This window comes from Giraffa tippelskirchi, chromosome 11, assembly GCF_054371585.1.
Source record: "Giraffa tippelskirchi isolate mGirTip1 chromosome 11, T2T-mGirTip1v1.2.pri, whole genome shotgun sequence".
NCBI lineage: Eukaryota > Metazoa > Chordata > Mammalia > Artiodactyla > Giraffidae > Giraffa > Giraffa tippelskirchi.
Window position 1 is genome coordinate 114,671,122 of NC_137285.1, and position 24,380 is coordinate 114,695,501.

The window sequence follows — 24,380 nt, forward strand, 5'->3', positions numbered from 1 at the left end:
GCATGTTTTCAGTGTGCAGTGGAGTCTTGTCATCTGCCCTGCTGGTGATTCTCAGCTGCTAGGCAGAGCAACCCTGTCTGGTCACAAAGCCTCCCTTTGCAATGCATTCATGTAAAACATTCCAAAAGCACATTTCACTGGTCTGCTAGCCCAGACCAGTGAAGGCTACCCATCCCTATTCCATTCCAGGTGAACTATTGTGACTGGAGAACAGCTCCGAACTAGATTTAAAGACATCCACTGTGACATTCAACTCTCTTCTTACCAAAAAGTTTCTGCAGGACTTGGCCATCGTATAAATCTTCAGCCAGGTCTTTCACAATGATTCTTTCTCCAACCAAAACATCGTTAATCCAGTCAATTAATACCTACACAGAGAGAGAGAGAGAAAGAGAAGAGTCTTAGGGTGTTTCCTTACACACCAGTGTTCTCATCCTGGACAGTTAAAATTTACATGAACTTCAGATTTTGAAAGGAGCAGAACTATGCACACACCTGAGCATGTGCGCCAGCAGCTGTGAGTGTGAACCCAACAGTCCTGTTAACCTGCAGGTATAGGCTCTGCTAGTGCTGGTGGCACCAGTGTCTCTGCTAATACCTCTGGCCCCTCCTTTCCCTTCCCCGAATGGCAAGGAACATTCACACAATGCTTGGCTGTGCTTTGCAGCCAGGAGAGGATGGGCTTTGGAGTCATGCAAACTGGGGTTGAAACCCTCACTTTAGCTACTAAAATAATTTGTGCATCTCTGGGATCGAAGGACTGCTATGTGTTTGTGTGTATGTGTGTGTACCGCTGTCATCCATGAACCACTGTGTGTATATCTCTGTGATTTCTGAATCTACGGCAAGCTAGTTATCTGCTCTGAACCTCTGATTCCCCACCTCTATAATGGAAGTTGAAGCCACCTCCCACACTAGGTGGTAGAAAAGAATTACAGGGTTTCCCTGGTGGTCAAGTAGTTAGGACTCCACACTTCCACTGCCGCGGGCACGGGTTTGATCCCTGGTCAGGGAACTAAGATCCCACATGCCACACCAAGTGGCCAAAAACCAAAACCAATATTAGGAAAAAAAAAGAAAAGAATTACATACAGCATGGGCCAAACGTCCAGTAAGGGCAGATTTTATTAATAAATAAAGCACTCTCCTGTTATGACATCTGGCCAGGTGGTTACTGTCATCCCTATGTTCAGGAGGTAAAACCAAACACAGAGGCAAACATAGCCCAAGGTCCCAGAGCTAACTGTGGGCAGGGACAGGAATAATCACTCTTGTCCACCTCACTCTACAGCACACGTGCTCCTCCCTGCGCCAGGCTCCCTCTCAGTGGGGCTGTGCAGTGTCCTCTCTGGTCTGTGCCTTAGCCTCTGTGCATTAGGCATCCAGCAGAGGCGTTCCAGGTGACTAGTCACTCAGTTAATCCACACGGCATCCTGAGAGGCAGGTAGCATCAGTTTTGTTTTTCAGGTAAGGAAACAGCAGCTTGCACAAGGCCACTGCCTTTTCAATTTCAACCTCTTGCTTTATTTATGAAGGTATTATTCATATACAATAAAATTAACCACTTTTAAGTATACAGTGTGATGACTTTTGGTCACTGTACATGGCTGTGTAACCACAACCACAATCAAGATACAGAACAGTTCCCTCACCCTAAGAAGGTCCCTCTGGTCTCTCTGTGCTCAGTCACCGCTCCTGATCACAAGCTTCAGGCAAGCACTACAGTTCTGACTTTTTGACAATTTCACCTAAACAGAACATCACCATTTTTTTTGGAGGGGGGGCATGCCACATGGTATGTGGGATCTTAGTTCCTGACCAGGGATTGAACCCACATTCCTTTGCAGTGGAAGCGTGGAGTCTTAACCACTGGACTTCCAGGGAGGTCCCAGAGCATCAATCACCTTTTGTGTCTGACTTCTTTACTTGGCATAAGCAGATTGCCTTTGCAACACAGGCAGGAGCTAGGCTAGGTTTCCATCCTTGAGTGGAGGCTCGGGCTTTCAAAGCACATTGTTCTACTGGCCTAAGGCAGGAGCTTCTATGCTTCCTCCCTCCCTCCTTCCTCTCTCCTCCCTTTCCCCCTCCTCTTCCCTCCCTCTCTCCTTCATCCATCCAACCATCCATCCAACATCTATGCACCCAGCATTTATTAATATCCGCTATATGTCACTCTGTGTGGGATCCTGAGGGTACAAAAAAAGATTGTCCCTGATGAAAAAAAGAGGACAATCTTTAACCCCAAGCAGCTCCCCACTTAGTGAAGGAGATTGAGAAGTATATGAGTAGTTGGAACATCATGTGATGACAACAGTGACAGAAGTAAATGCATGAACCACAGCAGCACACAGAGGGGCTGAATGACAGCCCTAGGGTTTAGAGAGGGCTTCCTGAAGGACGCGACCTGGCTTTGGCTTCAGGTGAAGCGCAAGTAGAGAGCGCAGGCAGAGGGACCAAAGGCCTGCGGGTGGGAGTGCCAGAAGCAGGCTGTGTGTAGGTGTGTACCGGGAGCCACCATGAACAAGTCTGGTGTCCTTGTGGCGTCCTTGCCAAGCAGGGATTATTTGAGGTTAAAGAGGCAGCTGGAACATGGAGATGTCAAACTCCACCCCCAGGACTGTGGGCTTCAACCTGCAGTTCATAGGAAACTACACACAGGTTTTGAACAGGAAAATGATACATTCAGCTTTGCATTTTGAGTGAATCACTCTGCATCCAGTGCCTTTTGGTCCTGTTTTAAGTGCAGCTTGGAGAAGCTGAAGAAGACAGACACAGGACAGGGAATCAGAAGGGGGATGAAATAGACATTTTTTGAGGGTGACCACTGATTAGTCACTGTGCCAAGTACATTATACACAGTATGTTATTTCATCTTAATCATTTCTGTTTGAATCTCATCTCCTCCACTCATGCCATGACTATAAATGAATCACCTGAGACTCAGTTTCCTCATCTGTAAAAGAGATGGAGATGATACTAAATCCAACTTTAGAGGGTACTTTTGAGGGTCCTTGGGAAACGCAGTAAAAGGACTGTGTGAGCGATAAGATCCTGGCAAATGTGAGTTTTTTGCACTAAATTCTTCAGTGCCGATGGTCAATACCATTCCTTGGGCACCTGTTATGTCCCACTTCTGTTAACCTGTAGATGTCCACCTTCTGGACTGCGAGCTGCCTGTGGCCAGGGACTGCCATGGATTTCTGTTCTCTCTGCAGTGGCTGGAGTGGTGCCTACACAGGGTGACTGGTCTAGAGACACCTGTGGAGTTGGGAGGCACCTGAAGCCCCTTCTAATTTCCTCTTACCTTCATCAGTTCCTGAAGTTTGGGGTCGCTGCGTGAGTTGGGATCCACCATCGTTCGCACTTCGTTCTCCTCTTTAAAAAGAAAAGGCAGTCAGTGAGGTGGTCGTTCTGAACGCATCAGGCTAACCCAGAGAGAACAAGAGACCCCGTTACCCAGCATTGTGTCCTCAGGGTCCAGCTCGAAGGGGATGGGGCTGAGGGGCAGGTTGATGGCGTTCATGCCTTCTTCCTGAAGCTCGGACACTGTAAGAAGGAAGCGCAGAGTTATGCGGCAGCTCATAGCCGTGTTCCACACATTGATGCAGATTGAGAAACGAAAGCACCAAGGTTAGCCTGCAGCTGTGAGGCAGCCTGCATCCGATTCCTGCCTCTCCTTGCTAAAAGGACCAAACTGTCCCCTTCATCTCTCTCCTTCTGACTGTCACCTCACTCGCTTTCCTAGAAAAATTGGGCATGGAAATCTGCCTCCTTTCAGAAATGATCTTGGAATAAGTGGAAGCGAAGTGAGCACTGACGTCTTTCTTAAGTCTCTGCCATGCCTCACTCTTGTCCCTCCTTCAAGGGCTTGCCGTCCAGTGCCGAGTGCATGCTTGACAAGTCTTTGCTGACTGGATGCACGAGGTCCCCATGCTGAGGCTCCATTTGAGCCACAGGCCTTTTCCATCCTCAGGTCAACCCTCCTCTGACTTCTCTCCTGAATTGGCTCCTGTGTATTTTTTCGGACATTTTTCTCCCTCCCTCCCTCTTCCCATCCAGCACTGCTCGAGGATTCCTCATTCTGGCCTCTCCCTGGGCTCTGGATTTATCCCTTCAACCATAGGGAGTCATGGGCCCTGGGGCCAGGCACCTCACTTCTCCAGGCCTATTCCCTCAGCTAAACATCAAAAGCTAGACAGGTGACCATCAAGTTCTTTTATACTTTGCCAAATCTTAGAAGTCTACGATTCCATTGTCCTCAAGAAAAATAACAAGAGGTCAGTGACTACTAGAGACTTTCAGCCCACCCCCTCCATCCACTGACCCCCACCCCCCACATGAAGCCTTAGTGAAAAATACAAATTCCTACTACAAAACCAGTTGTGTGATGGCCCTTTGCTGAGCACTGACCTTGGATTATTGCCTCTCCAGTGGCTCAGATCCCCTCAGTTCTACTCAATTCCAGTTTGGGCAATTCCTTTGCACCAATTAAGCACAGAACAACCATTTTCTCTGAAGGAGCTGGTCACCAAACGGTTCTTAAAAAGGGGATACAGCAGCTGCAATCAACCTTAATAAAAGCAATGTCCCATCTTTCCATTTTATTTTTTTGTATTGACTCTGGCCTCACCGATTGCCAGCATACACTTGCAAGTACTCTTAAGCACAGGCAGCTGCTTACAAAGAGTTCTTTCATATTAGCAGACGTCACTGATGGTTGCAGTTGGACAGGGAGCGAGATTGCCTAACAAAAGGAGTGAAACCCACTCTGTCCTAGAGAAACACAACTTGCATTATGAAGCTGGTATTCGGTCCTGTTGCTGTGGGCTCTTGACATTCAGATGGGATATCAGCCAGTCACCATCTTGAATCTCCAAATCCACAGACACCCACCATTCTCTAGAATTCCCCCCACAAAACATAACTGAAAAATATAAGTGACACTTTCAAGGTTTAAATGATTCTATAAATATGGGCTTGCGTTTGCTTTCCAGCAAAGCACAATTGCTTCATTAGACTTTATAATGTCTCTTAGCACTCCTCCTAGGACTAGCAGTTTGCTTTTTTTTTCCAGGCTGTTTCTCACAAAGAAGTAAGATTTCTACCACTTAACAAGCATCACTACACAGGCAATGGGAAGTGGAAATAAAGTTATGTTTCAGTGTGGGTGTGAGACTGGGTTAACTGGCCAGTGAAGAGACTATTCTTGCCCAGAACCTTCTCTATCTGTATATTCCATCCCACCCCACCCCGCCACCAGGTCTGTGCTGTCCGATACAGTAGCCATTAACCACATACAGCTATTGAAGTTTAAATTAATTAATAACTCAGTTTCTTAGTTCCACCTGTCACATTTCAAGTGCTCAATGGCCCCCATGGGGCAGGTGGCACCCCACTGGACAGTGCAGATGTAGATTTCCATTATCACAGAAGATTCAGTTGGATGGCACTACCCTGGCTGATCCCATAGGTCCAAATGATGATGATATCCAAATTTAAATCTCCAGCCTGATGTATGCTGTATTACATATTTTTAAAGTTAATAAGATTTTATTATCTAAAACTGAATTCAAGGCAACAAAAATCAGGGATAGGATAAAAATGAAGCCTCTTCCTAGATATTTTTCATGTACAAAAACAACCAACTTAATTTATTCTTTTGAGTGGTTTTATTTACCCAGCATCATTGGGTTGTGAAAACAACAGTCAACTCATTATTAAGACAAGAACCAGAAACAAACAAAAACAAAATCTCTAGCCTAGGCCTGACCCTGAGCTCCAGACTCACTCAATATCTGCTCTTTTGTCTACTAATGGAGATCTCAAATCTATACATCCAAAACAGAACACATGATCTTCAGTACCCTTACCTCCACTGTAACAACACTACATCAAGACTTGTCCACCTTCCTTCTTATCCTCCTCAGTAAATGGTACTACCATTTGCACAAGAGTTCAAGCCAAAATCTGAGGAATAACCCTTCCCTTCTTTTCCTCACAGTTTGCAGCCAATACGTTGGCAAGTTTTCTGGGTTGCACCTCCAAAACAGGACCCAATTCCAACCAACCACTTCTCAGCAGCTCCACCATCACCATCCTGGCTCAGGCCACCATTATCTTTCACCTAAATAACCAGAACCACCTTCTAACCTGCCCACTGCTTCCTGATGCATTTTCCCCGTGCCAGTCTACTTCCTAGAGCACAATCAGAATGATCTATAAAGATGCAAACATGATCATACATTCTCCTGCTTTACACCTTCCTGTGGCTTCCCCTCATGTACATGCTTAGTTGTTCAGTCATGTCTGATTCTTTTGCAACCCTGTGGACTGTAGCATGCCAAGCTCCTCCATCCATGGGATTTCCCAGGCAAGAATACTGGAGTGAGTTGCCATTTCCTTCTCCAGGGGATCTTCCTGACCCAGGGATGGAATCTGCATCTCCTGCATTGCAGGAGGATTCTTCACTACTGCCACCTGGGAATTACTATTATACTCAGAATAAAACCCCAATTCCTTCCTAAGACCTACAAGACCCTCTGAACAGCCCCCTGCCTCCCTCTCATGTTGCATTTTCTCCATAGCACTCATCACATCTGAAATAGCTATTATTTCTACATTTATTATCTATCCCCTCCTCAACAGAATGTAAGCTGTGGAAAGACTGGCACTTTTTCTCTTTTGTTCACTATTAGATCTCTGAAGAGGAGTCAGACTGCCTACATTCAAATCCAGGCGCTACCACTTACTAGTACGTGACTTTGGGCAAGTTCATCCATCTTACACCTCAGTTTCCTTATCTGCAAAATGGGGGTGATAATAATATTGCCTACCCCCTAGAGTTGTTGAGAAGAGTAAATGAGTTAATACATGTAAAACATTTAGAAGAGTGTCTGGTACCTGGTTAAGAGCTATGTAATTATTTGCAATTATTACTTAAAATGATAAGGACTCAAGGACCATTTATTGAATAAATGAATAAACCTGTTAAGACTACCCTTCCACTGCACAGGTTATAAGTTGAAGCACAATTTACCAAAGCAGTGTACAGCATGCAAGGAAGACTCTCAGCCTGTCCTTAGGGGAGGAAAATCATATTTTGGCCTGATCCTGTGTGTGCGTGTGTGGGCACATTTCTAGGGCAACATTTCCAGCTTACTTTTTGTAAAGAGAAAAAAGCTACCTCTGTCCCAAGACTGTTGTCCAGTAAGAGCCAATCTGTGAATATAGAGGTATTTATACCTCTAACGTGTGACTAGAAACACCATATTTGCAGCCAGGACTCCTAAAGGTAGGTCTGAACAGGATCTCTTTTTCTGTGTAGATCATTGTTAAAAATGTTTTTAGATGAAAAAACCCCAGTCAGAAACACTCCCCTCTGCCCTGCCTCTTTAATTCACTCACAGAGACAAAACAAACCCAAGAAGAAAGGCTGAGATATGTTTGCAATTGGAAATGTTTTTTTTCAGGAAATGATTTGGTACAGGAACATCATTCCCATCCCATTAACTGCTGACTCAGAGCCAACTGTTTGTAAAAGTGAATATGCAAACTGCCCGACTCAGGCTTGGCCCCCGCCCCATGGGGCTGCATTAGTGGCCACATTCCCAAAACAGCCCACATGCTTTGGAGGTTTCATTTCTATTAAACCAAAGCAGGACCCAGTAGAAGCCCCTCGCCATCCCTGCACTCTGAAAGAGAAAGAGCTGCAATTGAATTTTCTCAGCATAGAATATGAATATGATGTTTTCCCCCAAACCTCCTCTAACAATCTAAAACTAGGTCTGAATGTGCAGCCTTCAGTGTCTCGCGGCACCATTAGTCATAACTTAATAAACAGATTAAATGCCCAGCTGAAGGTCGGGCTTGGGAGAGCAGGGCGATTGCCTCAACTCCTGAAGCGCTCACCATGAGGGAGGGAGCCTGGCTTTTCTGGGAAACACAGCGTGACTCTGTGTCCAGCTGTGCAGCAGAACAAGTACATAGATGGGCTTTGAAGTCGGAAAGACCTGGATTTGAATTCTACTTCTCTTTTTTATCAGCCATGGGACCTTATGTTGGTGACTTAAACACTTTGAAATGTGGTAGAAAACAATTTTGTTTAAAACAAAGGTGTAGCTGACACCATTAGTTTATTCCCCAATATTGATTTTTTCTTTCTCTGCTGAAACAATACTCTCTCATTTTGTTCCAGTATACACTGCACAACCCCCCCACCCCCGCCGCCATGATTCTAGGTGAGATTTCTATTGAGTTAAGCTAATCATGATAATCTCAATTCCTTTAGCAGTGACTGGCTCAAGCATTGTCATGTAACACAATTCTGGTCAAAGAGCTGTGACTGGAAATTTCTAGAACCTTCTAGAAAAGTTGTCCTTCATTTTAAAAAGAGGCTCAAGGAAGAGAAGGTATCTTTCTCCTTCTAACCATTACTGCATCAGGATGTTATGCCTAGATTTGTAGTCATGAGGTTAAGTCTGCCCAAAGAAGCTAATACGTTAAGGTTGGCAGGGAAGAAAGAAAGGAGTTCTTGTTGATACTGCTAAGCCACCATCCCTAGAGCCACCCTAGCTTTTTGTGTCTTGTTATAAGTGATAAAGGAAGTTCCTTTTTTGTTTAAGTCAGCTGAGTTGGTGTTTTCTGGGGCTTGGAGCCTTAACTCCCTAATCGGTGCATGGGACACCAAGATTATAAAGTTGATGGATGAAGACAGTAGGTCTACAAAGAACAGTAATTTTCCCTTCCTTTTTTTCCCATGAAAAACAGAATAGCTGCATATATCTCTTATACTCCAGAATATATATACAAGGGCCTGAAGAACACCAGATGGAAAACAAGTATGGTGAGAAGAATAGACAGAGGTTTCTAAGAGTACAAAAAGGTCCATTTGTGCAAAGCTAGTAATTTCATTCATTTGACCAATACACATTACTGGGCACCTCCTTTGAAGCAAACCCTGTGCCAGCACTGGGCATAGGGTCTGGGGATTTGACATGAGTCTGCCTCAATCTGTTCTGGTGGGAGAGGCAGGCATAGAAAAACACAGTGGGCAGTATGCTGCACTCGGATGAGATACATGTAGCCAGAGGGCTGTGGGAGCCCAGTGGTAGGGGCAACACAGTTAACTTTAGATGGGGAAGATTGGGAAGGATTCTCAGAAAGGGGGACATGTGAGCCGGACTTTGAAAAACTTAAATTTCCATCCAACACAGGTGCTTCACAAAAAGCACACCTTGTGTATAAACAGCAAAATGTAGACAAACAGGGCAACTACTGAGAGAGCATTAATTGTGCCTGAACACTGGGAATGTAGGGTGCACACAGGAGAAACAGGGTGGAAGAACAAGGGGTGAATGAGTAGGTAGGGTCCAGAGTGTTGAGGGCTGTGAATTCATCTGTTTCCCAGCATGCCTGGACCATGCTCCCCACATCTATAGATGAAAACCCCAAATGCCATTCCGAGGGAGGGCAAGAGGGTATGCAGGGTCTTCTTTCTCCTGCAGTGCATGTGAACACAGTGTGGTACTTAGGCTGCTCTAGCTCCTTGGGACTCCAGGGATTAATTTCTGGCTCTCACGAAAGCTCACTCAAGTTCATTTCTAAATGGCCAATGGTCCCCCCAGAAGTTCTTGCAGCTAGAGACATCTACACTGTCTGATTGGCAAATCCCAACAATTTTTCTCTAGGTGGAAAATCAACCTGAAAGAACATCTACCAAAAAACACTTAATGGTGAGAAAATGGGTGCTTATATTCTAAGATTGGAAACAAGACAAAGATATCTCCTCTATTCAAAATCATACTAAAAATTCTAGCTATTACAATAATTCAGAAAAAGGAAATAAAAGGCACACAAATTGGAAAGGAAGAAATACAACCTTCCTTTGTGGGTCAGAGGGTAAAGAATCCGCCTGCAATGTGGGAGACCTGGGTTTGATCCCTGGGTTGGGAAGATCCCCTGGAGAAGAGAAAGGCTACCCACTCCAGTATTCTGGCCTGGAGAATTCCAAGGACTGTAATAGTCCATGGGGTTGCAAAGAGTTGGACACGACTGAGCGACTTTCACTTTCACTTTTCTTCATAGATAATGATTGATTGTGTAGAAACTCCCAAAGAATTGACCAATGATAAAACAGAACAATGACAAAAAAAAAACCCACAGTCTTATGTGTTAGTTGCTCAGTCATGTCTGAATCTTTGTGACCCAATGGACTGTTCACAGGAAGCCAGGCTCCCCTGTTCATGGAATTCTCCAGGCAAGAATACTGGAGTGGGTAGCCATTGCTTTCTCCAGGGGATCTTCCTGACCCAGGGATTGAACCCTGGTCTCCTGCACTGCAGGCAGATTCTTTACCCTTTGAGCCACCAGGGAAGTCCATACTCTTAGAACTCTTATGGCAAGAGGTCAGGATAGAAGGTTAATAGACAAAAATCAATTGTTTTCCTATGCACCAGCAATAAATGATTAAAGTTAGAAATTAAAAACACAATATCATTTATGTGCTGTGCTTAGTGACTCAGTTGTGTCTGACTCTTTGCAACCCCATGGACTGCAGTCCACCAGGCTCCTCTGTCCATGGGGATTCTTCAGGCAAGAATACTGGAGTGGGTTGCCATGCTCTCCTCCAGGGGATCTTCCTAACCCAGGGATTGAACCCAGGTCTCCCACACTGTGGGCGGATTCTTTACCATCTAAGTCACCAGGGAAGCCCAATAACGTTTATAGTAGCACCCAAATATGCAATACTAAGATATAAATCTAACAGCATGTACACAGGGATGGCATACAGAAAATTACAAAACTCTGATGATAGAAATCAAAGACAACCTAGATAAATCAAGAGACAGTCAGTGTTCATGGATTATAAGACATAGTATTAAAGTCTCAGTTCTTTTCAAGTTCACCTCTAGATTCAATGTAATCCTAGTCAAGAGTTACAGCAAGCTATGTTGTGTATATTGACAAACCAATCCTAAGGTTCACACAGGAAGGCAGACTCAAAGTAGAAGACAAAATATTAAAGAAGGACAAGTTGGTAGATTGACACTACCAGACTTCAAGACTTATCATAAAGCTGCAGTAGTCAAGGTAAAGTGACAGTGGCAAAAGAGCAGACACATAGGTCAATGCAACAGAATAGAGAACCCAGGAACAAACCCACACAAATACAGTCAACTGCTCTTTGACAAAGGAGCAAAGGCAATTCAACATAGAAAGGATGGTCATACCAATGAATGCTAGAACCATTGGATGGCCAACTGCAAAAATTAATCTAGACACAGACCATACACCTTATTTTAACAAGATCTTATGCATATTTTAATGAAGTCCAACTTATTGATTTTTCTTTCATGGTTTGTCCTTTTGGTGTTGCATCTAAAAACTCATCGCCAAACTCCTAAATCAAATAGATTTGTTATATTTTCTTCTATAGATTTTATACATTATATTTTATATTTAAGTCTGTGATAATTTTGAGTTTTGTGATAAGGTCATTAAAAACAAGGAAGGTCTAAGAAAATGTAACAGCCAAGAGAAATCTTAGAAGATGTGACAGCTGAGGGTGACACGGTATCCTGCAAGGGAACTTGGGACAGAAAAAGGACATTTGGTAAAAGCTGAAAAAAATCTGAATAACTTAAGTTAATAATATTAATATGGGTTCATGAATTATAACAAATGTAGCATATTAATATAAAATGTTAATAAGAGGGGAAACTGAACATAGGCATAAATGAACTCTCTGTATTATCTTTTTATTTTTCCTATAAATCTAAATGCATTATAAAAATAGTCTATTAAAAAAATCAACCCAAATTTGCTATTTTTCCAACGAAATATAGTGTTCACTGGGGGGAAATCCATAATTTTAAGAGATGCATATGTTTCTTTCCATCACCAAGGAGACAGTGGTAATTTATCCAACATTAGCTGACCCCTATAGAAGCATTTGTACAGGAAGCAAAGCACAAAGACCATTTCAAAGTCCTATACCGCAAGCTGTACTTGTTCCCAAGTGAGAATTTGTTTCCACATAGAAACTGCATGGTTTTTAGGTTTGTTTCCAGGGCTGAGATGAGAAGACAGAGCTTCCTCATAACTTAAGGATGCCTGGCAATGTCATTTCTGCTTTCCCAAGAAGGGATCTGTCCCACTAGTACAACCATCACTGAAGGTGTCTTTATTGCTTTCTCTGTAACTGCTTTGGAAGCTGAATCTATCCATTGTTCCTGATGGGGCTTTTATGACATGGGCTGTTGTATTAGTTTTCCATTGCTGTAGTAACAATTACCACACACTTTGTGGCTTGAAAAAGCACAGATTTATTATCCTTATGGTTCTGTAGGTTAGAAGTCCAACATGGGTCTCACTGGGCTAAAATTGAGGCATTGGCAAGGTTTGCTCCTTTCTGGAGGCTCTAGGGGAGGATCCATTTTCTTGCCTTTTCTGGCTTCTGGAGGCCACCTGCATTCCTTGGCTTGTGGTCCCCTTCCTCCATCTTCAAAGTCAGCAATGGGGGATGGGGGTCAAATCCTTTTCACACTGCAATACTCTGACCTCTTTTTTTTTGCCTATCTCTTCTATTTTTAAGTACCTGATGATTACACTGGGCCACCTGGAAACCCCAGGACAATCTCCTTATTTTAGAGTCAGCTGATGAGCAGCCATAATTGTACCTGTAGCCTTAACTTCCCTTTGCCATGTAAGCTAATATATCCATAGATTCATTAAAATCCATATCTTTGGATAAAATGGATATCTTTGGGGGGGGCACTACTCTGGCTCCAACAGTTTTCTTGGGGGATAGGTTCTGTTCTCAATACTCACCCCTGCCTACAACATGTGGGTTCATTCTTCTTCTATGTGAAATTATCAAAAGGAAATGCAAAATCGCCACCACCTCCATCCCAGCCATTAAACCAGAGTTTTACTACTTAAAAAAAAAAAAACTTATTTCAAAGGCCATAATATAAAGCATCAGGCAAACATGGGAACAGCTCAGAGTGGCCTCAACAGACTGTCAGGATCTCCTCACACTCTGCTCTACCTGACATAGCTGTTTAGTCACCAGGGTCTGACATCTGGGCCTTGAAGTACAGCCAAAAAAGGAACTTAGAGGTTGGTATTGTGATGGGAGCTGACAGGGGAATCTATAGTCTCAAGTATTAAAGTTTCCACCCATGTCTTTGTTTTGGTCAGTTTGGTCTCTGCAGAGTTGCAAGGCTGCCAGGCAGATGGCCCCTGGACATTAATTCATTGTTCAGCCAAACACGTGATTCAGCAGCCCTCCAATTGCAAGTACACTCAGAGGGAGATGGATGCACCGTTGACTAGCTTTGGGCTGTCAAAACCATGCGAACTGAAACACTGGTGAGGTCTCAAGTAAGCCATGGGAATTTAAAACACTGCTCAGGCACAGAGGGTCTATGATCAAAATCAAACACATCACCGTCCTTTGTCTTTTGCCACACCATGTCCGCTATCGCTTTAGATCTAGCACCAGGACCATTTTCTTGGTTTTAAAGTCTGTTCCTACTTAAGTAGAAAGTTGTGTAGGTGTGCCACTCTGGGAGTTTATAACGGGTAACACCAGGCTGTCATGCATGCACAAGCATCTCTGTGCATCCATATACCCTAGCATTTGTGTTAATAACAGCCTTGGGGAGACCATAGAAACTGACCTGGTATGTTAGCTAATTAGATGTGAAGTGTGGGCACAACAACTCAGGACAGCCAGGGTGGAACTGGCACTGCTCATCTCTTTCATTCATAAGCACATATGGGCATCTCTGGTACCAGGGGCTGGGCCAGGAGTTGTGAATACAATGACAAACAGGTACTTTCCTTCTGGGGTTGGTAGATGCCCGAAGAACAGCTACCTGTGGTGATGGCGAGAGACCAGTATACCAGGCATGTGCTACACACTCAGTAAGTGCTCAGAGGATGCTGTAGTTGAGGGCGGAGGGGAAAGATGTGCACACAAACTGCACTGCAGTAACGTTATGGTCCTCCATGCAGTTCTGCACCAAGTCCCGAGAGCAGAGCGTTCTTCCAAAGTGGAGAGAACAACAGAGTACATGGGAGATGCAGAGACCATGGGAAGACCAGTGGGGCTCTAGCCAACCAGGGTGGCCTCTGCAACTCACTTGCTTTGTATCTCTGTATCGTCTGAGGCAAATTTCTTTCTTTCTTTCTCTGTGGCTCTTTGACCTTCGTGTCTATAGCATTCTTATTTATTAATTCAAAGCAAGCCAGTCATTTATTTTTGCAGTGGCTCAATGCTGCTTAAAGTGCCACATCAAGTACCAGTCCATTGGAATTTCCAAGTGGTGGACTCCACTGAAACAAGGGCTCTGGGTAGGGGGGTGGCCAGTGAGTGACCACGGCATCGTCGTGTTTTGTTTGGATCAGTTCACTAGTGGGCTAATTCGGGATCTGTCTGGAGGTCAGCTGGTGGTGGAAACTCTCCCTTGAATGGATAATGATGAAGTGAGAGAACACATAGTCGTGCTGCATTTCTTTTGTACCAGGGACACAGATGCAGCACCTTTCTTTAATAATATATATATTTACTCATTTAATCTTCCCAATAATCCAATGAGTAGGAACTGATTATCCCCATTTTACAAATGAGGAAAATGGGGCCCAGAGAGGTTATGTAACTTGAGCAAAAAAGTGGAACCCAGATTGATCCCGGGTCAGCTGGCTCCCGGAGTTTGCTCAAGTTCGTGTCCATTGAGTCAGTGATGCTATCTAACCCTCTCATTCTCTGCCACCCTTCTCTCCTTTTGCCTTCAATCTTTCCTAGCGTCAGGGTCTTTTCCAATGAGTTGGTTCTTTGCATCAGGTGGGCAAAGTATTGGAGCTTCAGCTTCAACATCAGTCCTTCCAATGAATGTTCAGGGTTGATTTTCTTTAAGATTGACTGGTTTGATCTCCTTGCTGTCCAAGGCTTTTCCAACATCACAGTGATTCGAAAGCATCAGTTTTCGAATCGTCAGTGCTCGGTTGTCTTTATGGTCCAACTACACTCACATCTGTACACTACTGGAAAAACCACAGCTTTGACTATGTGGACCTTTGTCAGTAAAGTGATGTCTCTGCTTTTTAATATGCTGTCTAGGTTTGTCATAGTTCTCCTGCCAAGAAGTAAATGTCTTCTAATTTCACAGCTGCAGTCACACTTGAGCAAACTCCGGGAGATAGTGGAGGACAGAGAAGCTGGCGTGCTGCAGTCCGAGGGGTCGCAAAGAGTCAGACATGACTTAGCAAGTGAACAACAACAGCTGGCTCCAGAGTTTACATCCTTAACACAACACTGTATGTTGTTCCAGTTTTGTGTAACAACATTTTTTGTACACTGAACCCTACAGGTTGTCTGGTCACTCTTCATAGGCTTAGCCTCTCTGAGGACAGAGGCGACAATTAAGCTGTATTTTTGTTTGTTTTAAATAAAAAGTTGACTTATTTCTGGCTAGAAAAGAAAAAATGCTAATTTAAGAGAACCTGAAAAATATTAAAAAACTAAGAGGAAAACAATCCTACTGCTTAGAGGTAACATGTTATGTTTTCTTCTGCTTTTCTAGGTTTTATATACACACTTACACATACTCCCATACTGGGTACATACTGGGTAGCTATGGGCAGTTTTTATGGTGTCAGATAATTTCACTGTACTTCCTCATTCGATCAAAAATATCCCTTTAACTGGCTTTCTCAATCTCTGTTGAAGGTATGCACATACATTACTTACCCATTCCATAACTGTTGGACATTTAGGTGGTTTCCAGTCCTCGGGGAAGGCAGCTGGGGCTGGAGGGTTGAGTCATTTGCCAGCTATGGAGGGGGGTGAGATGGGGAGGGGAGGGGGTGCTCAGGCAGCGGGACCAGCAAGTGCAAAATGTGGGGCCTCTGGGGAACCAGATGGCAGCCTGACGCGAGGTTCAGGCTACACGCTCTTCACTCTCTTTAGTGGATGAGGAAGCTGAAGTTCAGAAAGTGTGGGAGACTTCCTGAAAAGTTCTCTGGAAGATGATTCTACCAGTTAGCTGTCTCCTTTCCCCAGTGTATGAGTTTGAAGTCACTTGAAAGGGGAAAGAAATCTCAGGGAAAGGGGTGAGGGGCGAGGAAAGAGATGCAAAGACGTAGGAAGAGCCAGCGAAGGGGGCACACGTTACTGAGCCGGTTACCTGTGGGCACCTGAACCGCAGCTCCTATGGGGCTAAGGATCCATACACAGTGTCTCCAGGAGACTTCCCTACTACTGAGGTGCTACCCTCTGTACTTCCAGGCCACGCTGGGTGCTGACTGACGGGGCTTCAGAAGCCAGAGCCCTGGGACAGAAAAGTGGAGGTGCCCAATTAAGTGGGGGGCCTTCTGTGTATACACCAAACCATCTACCAAGCTGGGCTGAAAAAGGAGGTGACCTGGGATGCTGTGTTCAGTGCAAAAGCATCTACTGTGTTCACCCAAGGATCCAGGGGCCAGGATCTGCCACCCCTTCCCCTAAGAGAGAAATTCTAGGAGACTAGGTGGGAGCTAAAAGGGTATGTTTTTGGCAACATATCTGAGAGGGGAACATACTCGTGTTCTCCAAGGAAGAAGCAAACCAGAATGGATGGGCTGCGGAACCCTGTTCATCTTATTCTGACACTAAGCCCATGTCATTCAAAACAGACATTCCCTTAGTCCCAACTGTGACATGCCCAGGCTGGAGACTCAGAGCTGAGCAGCAGATAGACCTGACCTGGCTCAGGTCTGCCCTGAGAGGAGGCTGGTACTGCTGCTGGGAAGGGTGCTTGCATCAGAGCACAAGACCACTCTAAGGAAACTTCTAGAGGGCAGGGGAAGGGACGTACCTTGCACTGAGCTCCTGAATAGACCAGGCCTTATACTGAAGACGTCTGCTCATTATTCACTTCCTCCATCCCTTCTGGAAGAGAGACGCCTCCTTCTTGGGATGCAGCAGAAGTTTTGGAACTAGCTCATCATCACACCGCTATAATCACAGTGCTGAGGGAAGTTTCTGATTTCTTCATCTAATGGAATGAGGTCTGGTAAAATGTGCTCATTGGCTTCCTCCCAGTGTTAAATAATGATTGAGCACCTGCTATATGCCACAAATATTCTAGAAAAGAATGAACCCTTGACCTAGGGGCTCACATTCATGTACACCTGGAGTCTCAGTGGTCTGAGGGCCAACACAGGCATGGCTCTGGGTGATGAGGGAGACCAGGCCAGGCTTGCACTGCCAGGAGGGACCAGGGAGGGCTTCATGGAGAAGGCAGTGCCAGACTCTTCCATGGATGCATCTTTGTTCTTCTATCCACCTCACTTAGCACTGTTTGTAATTATCTATCTGTGCACCTATCTGAAGAACCCATCTCCTCCACTATTTCGAGTGTCAAGAGGCCTGCCCACTGCTGCATGGCCATGAGATGTTAATACATATTTTTGGAATGAATGGGCAGTGTGGCCAGGCTAATTCCTTGAACAATGTCCCCTTCCGGCAGAAATAAACACAGCACAAGCAGCTCCACTTTCTATGTCAGAGCCAGAGGGTAATCTTGGGTGGGTCTGGGCTTTAAAAAAAAAAGAATTGGAGACAGCAAAGGAAGGAGCAGAGAAGGCCAACAGGTCTTGGCTCTTTAGGCGGAAGCATTTTTTGCTTATTATCTAGGCCTCTTCAGCATTATGACAAAGTGTTGTCCCAGCGCAGACATCTGTGACCATCGCCCTGGAAGCAGTGACAAAATGCTGCCAGTCTCTGTGCCTCACAAGAGTTATTGCAGCTCCCTGGGTTCTTTTTTTTTTTTTTTTTTTAACTAAACCAATAATCCATGTTGACAGCGAATCTGTACAGAGAACCTATTAAAAGAAATTGTAGTAAATCAGAGATGCTTTAACTGTCTGTCTGGCGTTCTGATTGCCTGCCCGGCACTTCCACTGTAACTTCCTTCTGTACAACCTGCCATTTGATTCAATTCCACAGATAATTACTGAGTCTTGACTACGTGCAAGGCGATGTGTTGGGAGCCTCATGCCAGTTGCATCTTCCAGGCCCAGAGCATAATTTAACTTATGGACAAAAATACATATGTACAATGGAAGCAGAGAGTGACAGAGGCCACAAGAAACTGTAAAAACCATTTCAAGGAAGGTAACATTTGACCCATGTGAGCAAGCATAGGATGACTGGTACCATACACTCACTCATTTGTGTAAGTGTGGATTTAACAGGGTTGCTGAGCAACTTTCCTGGGCCAGGTACTATACAGAGAATCTATTAAAAGAAATTGTAGTAAATCAGAGATGCTTTTACTGTGTTTGGTGTTCTGATTGCCTGCCCGACACTTCCACTGCAACTTCTTTCTGTACAACCTGCCATTTGACTCAGTTCCACAAATAATTGGAATTGGGGTCAAAGGGATGAATAAGACCCACTCCCAGAGCACGGTCCCCTGGGGGAGCCAAAGCAGCATCACTTAACTCATCTGGAGGTGGAAGTTAGGGGGGAGGTCCTTAAAAGAGATGCTTCAGTTGCTTCTTAAAGGAGAAGTAGGAGTTTATCAGGTGAAGAGGGAGCAGGAGACAGGAGAACAGACCCATTTTCAGGAAGACTGCTGGAGAGCAATGAGTCAGTGAGGTGTTAGAGAGTTAAGCCAAGAGCCAGAACACATAAGATGTGGATTTACTCCTGAAAGCAATGTAGGATAAGGAGAGCAGAGTTCTGCAGGTGTGCAGAAGGCTCAGGAAGATTCCTTAGTGGATCCACCCATGCAGAAATCCTCCTGGGATCTAGCACCATGATTAGGCGAGCTGAGCTGGCCTGGGCTCTGAAGAAAGGATGAATCCCAGCTCTGCCTCTTATTTAATAACTTTTGTCCCCTCTGAAATGGGAATCATAATTCTTGGCTCACAAGACTGTAAAGAAGCTTAGATGACATAGCACACATGAAATGCCCAGCACAGCAGGACATGCCCTAGTGAGCATTCGATAACTGCTAGCCCACTTCTCCCCAGAGTGTGTCTAGGAATGTGGACAAGCCCTGGGAGACAGTGGGACTGCTCAGAGATGATCTCATGAAACAGGCAAGACTTTGGGGAGACAACAGAGCTTAAGAACAAAGTTGGAGGAGACTTTTAAGAAATGATGATCTATCCTTTGTCTTGGGTTGATAAGGACAGACAGGATTGTGAAAGAGGCAGGAGAAAAAGGCCCATGAAATGCTTTATAATGCAGAAGGAAGTTTTGGGTCTAGTGGCATGGTGAAAGTAGCCAGGTAGGTTAAGAAGGAATATTTTGTGAGTGTTACAGAGACTGGGAGGTGGTCTGGAGGCAAGGTGAAGGCCAGATGGAGATGACAGTGGGGGTGATGACCAGCATGGTTTTAACGAGTGGTGGTGTCGAATGTGGTTTGGCTGGATTTTCAGAGGTGGAAAAAGATGCTGTTCAACATGCATAGCACCTGGATCGTGGGCTCTAAACAATAATGCCATTTCCTATAAAAGGAATCAGGGCTCCTTGGAGAAATGGCCAATTCTAGCTCTGAGGCAGAAAATATATAAGATGAGCCTGGAGCATCTTATTGCTAGAAATCAGTTAGGTATGAACTTGTACCAGATTAAGATCACATCCAAGAGGCTTTCACCGGCCAAAGATAGAAAAACTTGATCATCAACATGGATAATAACTGCAAGGGGTTCAAATACATCAAATATAGTTAAATCCTCGAGTCAATAATGATGCAGAAAAACAAAACAAAACTCAACACCACTCTGTCACCTCTGGAAGATGCTAGGAAATCCCTTCATTCTGAAAACTGGTGAAAAGAGAAAATATCTGATGTTTATCCTCTCTCTTTAAAGCAAACCATATCTGCATTGATCAAATGCTTAATGAGACAACATTTATCTTTCTAAAGCATTTCAGCTGATAAATGATGATAGAATAGATGAATTAGAACACGATGATTTGGAAACCCCTAATGAATGAAGGTTTCCAGGCAATGAGCACTAACGGCTCCTGAGAAATCCGTGACAACCAGACTTCACGCCTCTCCTTCCTCCTGCCCCCAGAGGGACATATCACCACCAGCTCTAGGTCTACCTCTCAATTCTCAGGAGACACAGGGGACAGACGAACATGTTAACTGACACCGTCAAGATACACCTAGCACAATCCAGACTGTGGGAACTCAATGAGTTCCTTCAATAAATATATTTCAAGGAATAAATGAGATCTGGTATAATATCAATTAATTGCCAGGCGTGGGTCTTATTTTGATCTTGATTTCAACAAACTAAAAATAATAAATGATCAAAATTATGAGACTGAATAGCTAAACATGTTAAGGAATTATTGGATTTTTATCTCCATGTAATATAATAATTGTGTTTTTCTTTATTGAAAAAAAAAACACAACCTTATCTTTAAGAGCTATAACTGAAATAAAAATACTGAAATGGTATACCTGGGATTCACTGCAAAAGAATCTTCTGGTGGGGGCTGAGGGTCAGATGGGAGGTATACTTGAAACAAGGTTGACCATGGATTAATCCTTTTTGAAGAGAGTAATGAGCTTAAGGGTGTGTACCACACTATTCTTTCTACTTTAGTATCTGTCAGAAGTTTTCTATAGCAAGAAGTTCTTGTTTGTGTGTATGTGTGTGTGCGTGTTTCATGGTACTGGAGAACTAGATTCTGGGTGAAGAGAAGCAGAAGGAAACCACAGGCTTGTTTTATAAAATAAGGAGGGAGATCAGGTCAAGCAACCAAGAATAAGGTCAATCTGGAAACAAAATCGGAACTAATAGGGTAAGCATGATTAATATTCTTAATGGATAACAACTTCATTCTAAAAATCCATAATAACAGTCTATCAAAGTCCCTAGGGAAATTTAATACAATATATTACATGGCAATTAATATAAAGAAAACATACATAAATATCTAGTAAATAAAGGGGAAAATCATCCTTTCCAATGGTCTCCACAATGTATTAAATGAAACAACAAAATGCCTCTCACTCAGCATCAGCCTGGGTTCTTTTCTCTCCATCCCTTCCTTCCCTCTGCGTCTGCTCCACCCCCTGCCCCAATTTTGACACCCAGCTCTGCTCTGGAGCATCCCAGGGTCAGCTGTAACTTCAGGATCCCTCAAGTCTCCTTCCTTCCCCTCAGAGTCGCTGGGACTTTCAACACAAGTGGTTTCCCAGAGGGTGCAAATGAGCGACTTTGGTGTCCATCAATTCATCAACCAGCTGTGAATCTGTCATAAAAGCACTGTGGGCCCCCAGGAGGAGTCAGGTCCCCCCTGCAGATCTTCAGGGGAGCCAAGGAGACTGTCAACACAGCCATCCCTTGGGCTCCCACGTTAACTAAATGTTGCTCACAGCTACCTTTTTTACTCCTCTATTAGTTGTGGTCTTTCAGAACCCAGATCCAAGAGCCCAAACTGATGTAATCTTTAACCTGTCAAGGTCCATGGGGAGGCATTTCAGCCTAGGCATAAACCCAAACATGTTTAGGTTCAAGCCATGTTTAATCTGAGAGGAAACCGAGTGGAAAGTCTTGCCAAGGATTTGCATGCACATCAGCCAAACCCATTTCAGTCCTTGCCTTTATCTATTTATTCTAAACTATTTGGGAGAATTTCAAAGGTCCATTAGGCATCAGTGATTACGAGCTCTTGAAGTAAGATATTTGTCCAATTGATATTACTGTCACTAATGAGAATTACAACACCCTCCCTGCTCTAGTTAGTGAACAGAGCTGGCTGTTAGGTCTCAGGAAAAGCATTTAGCAGGCTAATAGCTCACGGAAGCCAAAACCTTCTCACTACACTTTCAGAATGCATGCTTAGATTTACCTTTACCAGGGAGCAGAGGACAGCAAGCAGTAAAATTAGGTAGATCTTTTCTTTCAAAAGTCCTTCATTCTTTTATTTCCATGTTCATCCTCTTTTTGCCACCCTCAACCTCTAAACGTCTTACACACACCCCCACACCCTCCCCCCCCCCAACCCCATCCCTCCAGAGCTCTCTCTAACAACAGAGCTAGGCTAATGCAGGTCAGATTGACACAACAAACCTTCAAAGGCAAGAGGAGGGGCATCTGCCATCTCAGAAGCCCAAACACAAGAGATAGAACCAGGAGGTGGCCAGGGAACCCCCAGCAGAGAACCACCCCTACCATAGCACATCCAACTTCGCCCAGACTCTGACCCACCTTTAGGGCAAAGTGCCCCGCAGCCCATGGTCTAGGATTTCAGCCACAATCATGGTATCTTCTGCCCAGAGCTGAGCCCTCCCTGCGGTGGCCCTCACTCTTTTGCTTTTAGGTCCAGTTTCCGAGGTCTGGAGGTCTGTGGAGCTACAGCATCTTTTCAACCATTTCCCGAGGAGAAGGCTGCTTGCTCAACCCACAACTCTCAGCTCAGTGCATCAGTTGAGAACAAGTGGCTGCCTATATAATTTAATATGATGCCACATGGGACTCACAGACCTGCTGCAAAGCAAACAGGATTCTAGCGCTTGCCTCTTGGCAACTAGAAATCTGGAGTGCCTGTTTTTTTCTGTTCAGGCTGGGTATACACCTCAGTCAGAGTTGGGCAGGGTGTTTTCAAGGGGTTGATGCTTAGACTGCTGAGAAGTGAGTCTCATCTGGGGGGACCTGAAATTCCTTAGCCTGCCCACAGACTCAAGGTCATAAGCATCTCTTTAAGCACAGCAAAGTATGGGTACAGCTGGGAGACCTAAAGCTGCCCCAGACACAGCATGAGGGCCATGGTGTGCTTTCAAGTCTTGTCTCAGTTATGGGGAACCCATCCTTTCAGGAAAGATAATCTAAACCCATAGTTAGGTAATACAGATGGGAAGGTATCTACATATACATTTCCAGGCATGAACTTATCATCTTAGACATGCATTAAGGCCAAGAAGAAAATGTTCTTGTATTTGAACATTTGTCACCCTGGCCCATTGAATTTGTTGGCTCGATGGCTTAAGGCAAAGGCCTGGCTGAGGGTGAGGGGTGGCCTGTGCACCTGTTTCACTCCCAGATGAAGCTTGGAGGTGATCCAGTACTGTCACTGGCCCTGTGGACTCCTCAGATGCTGGGACGAGTTCATCTGCACCCTTGTAGAGTACTGCAGAGACTCAGGACAGGTTCCCAAGATGCCAACTCGTGAGGCATTGGTGGGGATGCCCACCACTGTGATCAGTCCTCCAGGACCCTGTGTCCAAACCACTCTGCCCCAGGGGTGGGGAGAGACTTAACAAAGAGACAAAGATGGCTTCACTGAGAGTCAGTCCTGGGGAAAATCTCTAGGCTGGAAGGAGATGCCATGGCCAATTAAGCAGGGGATTTTTACTTCCTATTCTATCTGACCCCAAAGATCAAGGTATGGATTGTGGTGAAGACAGTGCTGCAGAGGGGCCCAAGGACACTCAAAGGCCCAGGAGCATCGGACACCTGGAAATGCTACGGGTGCATTTTCCAAGGCAACATGCTTTGTGCACTCAAATGAAGGGGAGAGGGGGTCAGGATCAATAACTGATCCAGACCCTCCCTTCTACTCCTCTCCAGCAGGCTGACCAGGTGATGACTGAGTTTGCCACTGTTGTTGTTTAGGGGATGAGGAGGGAGGAGGCTATCTGGGGTAGTTTCCTCTAAGGTCCTACTGACCACCTAAAAACCCTGGAAGGAGAAATCCTGGGATGTAATTACTATGCTATCCATGATCATCTGTAAACAGAGCCAGCTCATAAACATCAGCTTTACGATTATCATCCAAGAAACACTATAATTCTTCAAATAGCATACACCTAAAAGGTATAAAGTATGCAGTTCAACTAACAGTTTTTGATTAATTATTATGTGGCTCGCATTAAGTCGACCTTGCATGCCCCATCTCATTTAATCTGTGGGATGGAGAATTTATGACAGTGAATTTGTGTCATACCTGCTGCCTAACGCATCAGAGTATGTAAAAGAGAAGTCCAGAAATAGCACTGCAGGACTGGACTAAAAGGTTTTGATTCACAGCAAAGGAAATTTAATCAAAGCATGTAATGTCAATTACTGTCATTCATAATCATATTAGACCTCCCCAGAAATAATACAGATATAAAAGTCTAGAGTTACCTGCATGTTTGATGTAAATAGGATAAAATTATCTAAGTTCTGAAAATGTCCAGATATCAGAAAGAAAAAGAAGTATCTCTACCTAGCATCATGTGGCATCAAATTTCATTACGTAGGGACTTGATATCCAGCCACAAGAAAGTCCATCCCTTGTCTCAGAGTGGGTTGTAAAAACGTCCAAAGGTGCCTGACAATCTTGGGTTTAATGTGGTCATGATTTTTAGCTCCTATAA

The 24,380-nt window shown here is 44.4% G+C and overlaps 1 protein-coding gene across 1 annotated transcript in view; it reads right to left on the reverse strand.

Annotated features, from left to right (window-relative positions):
- PARVA (parvin alpha) overlaps positions 1 to 24,380 on the reverse strand; it is a 166,358-nt gene that overhangs the window by 61,361 nt on the left and 80,617 nt on the right. The window contains exons 2-4 of the mRNA XM_081543111.1: positions 3,457 to 3,546; positions 3,305 to 3,375; positions 266 to 368 (exon numbers count right to left, since the gene is read on the reverse strand). Coding sequence (XP_081399237.1) covers positions 266 to 368; positions 3,305 to 3,375; positions 3,457 to 3,546 — 264 coding nt within the window. The remainder of the gene's footprint in view (positions 1 to 265; positions 369 to 3,304; positions 3,376 to 3,456; positions 3,547 to 24,380) is intronic.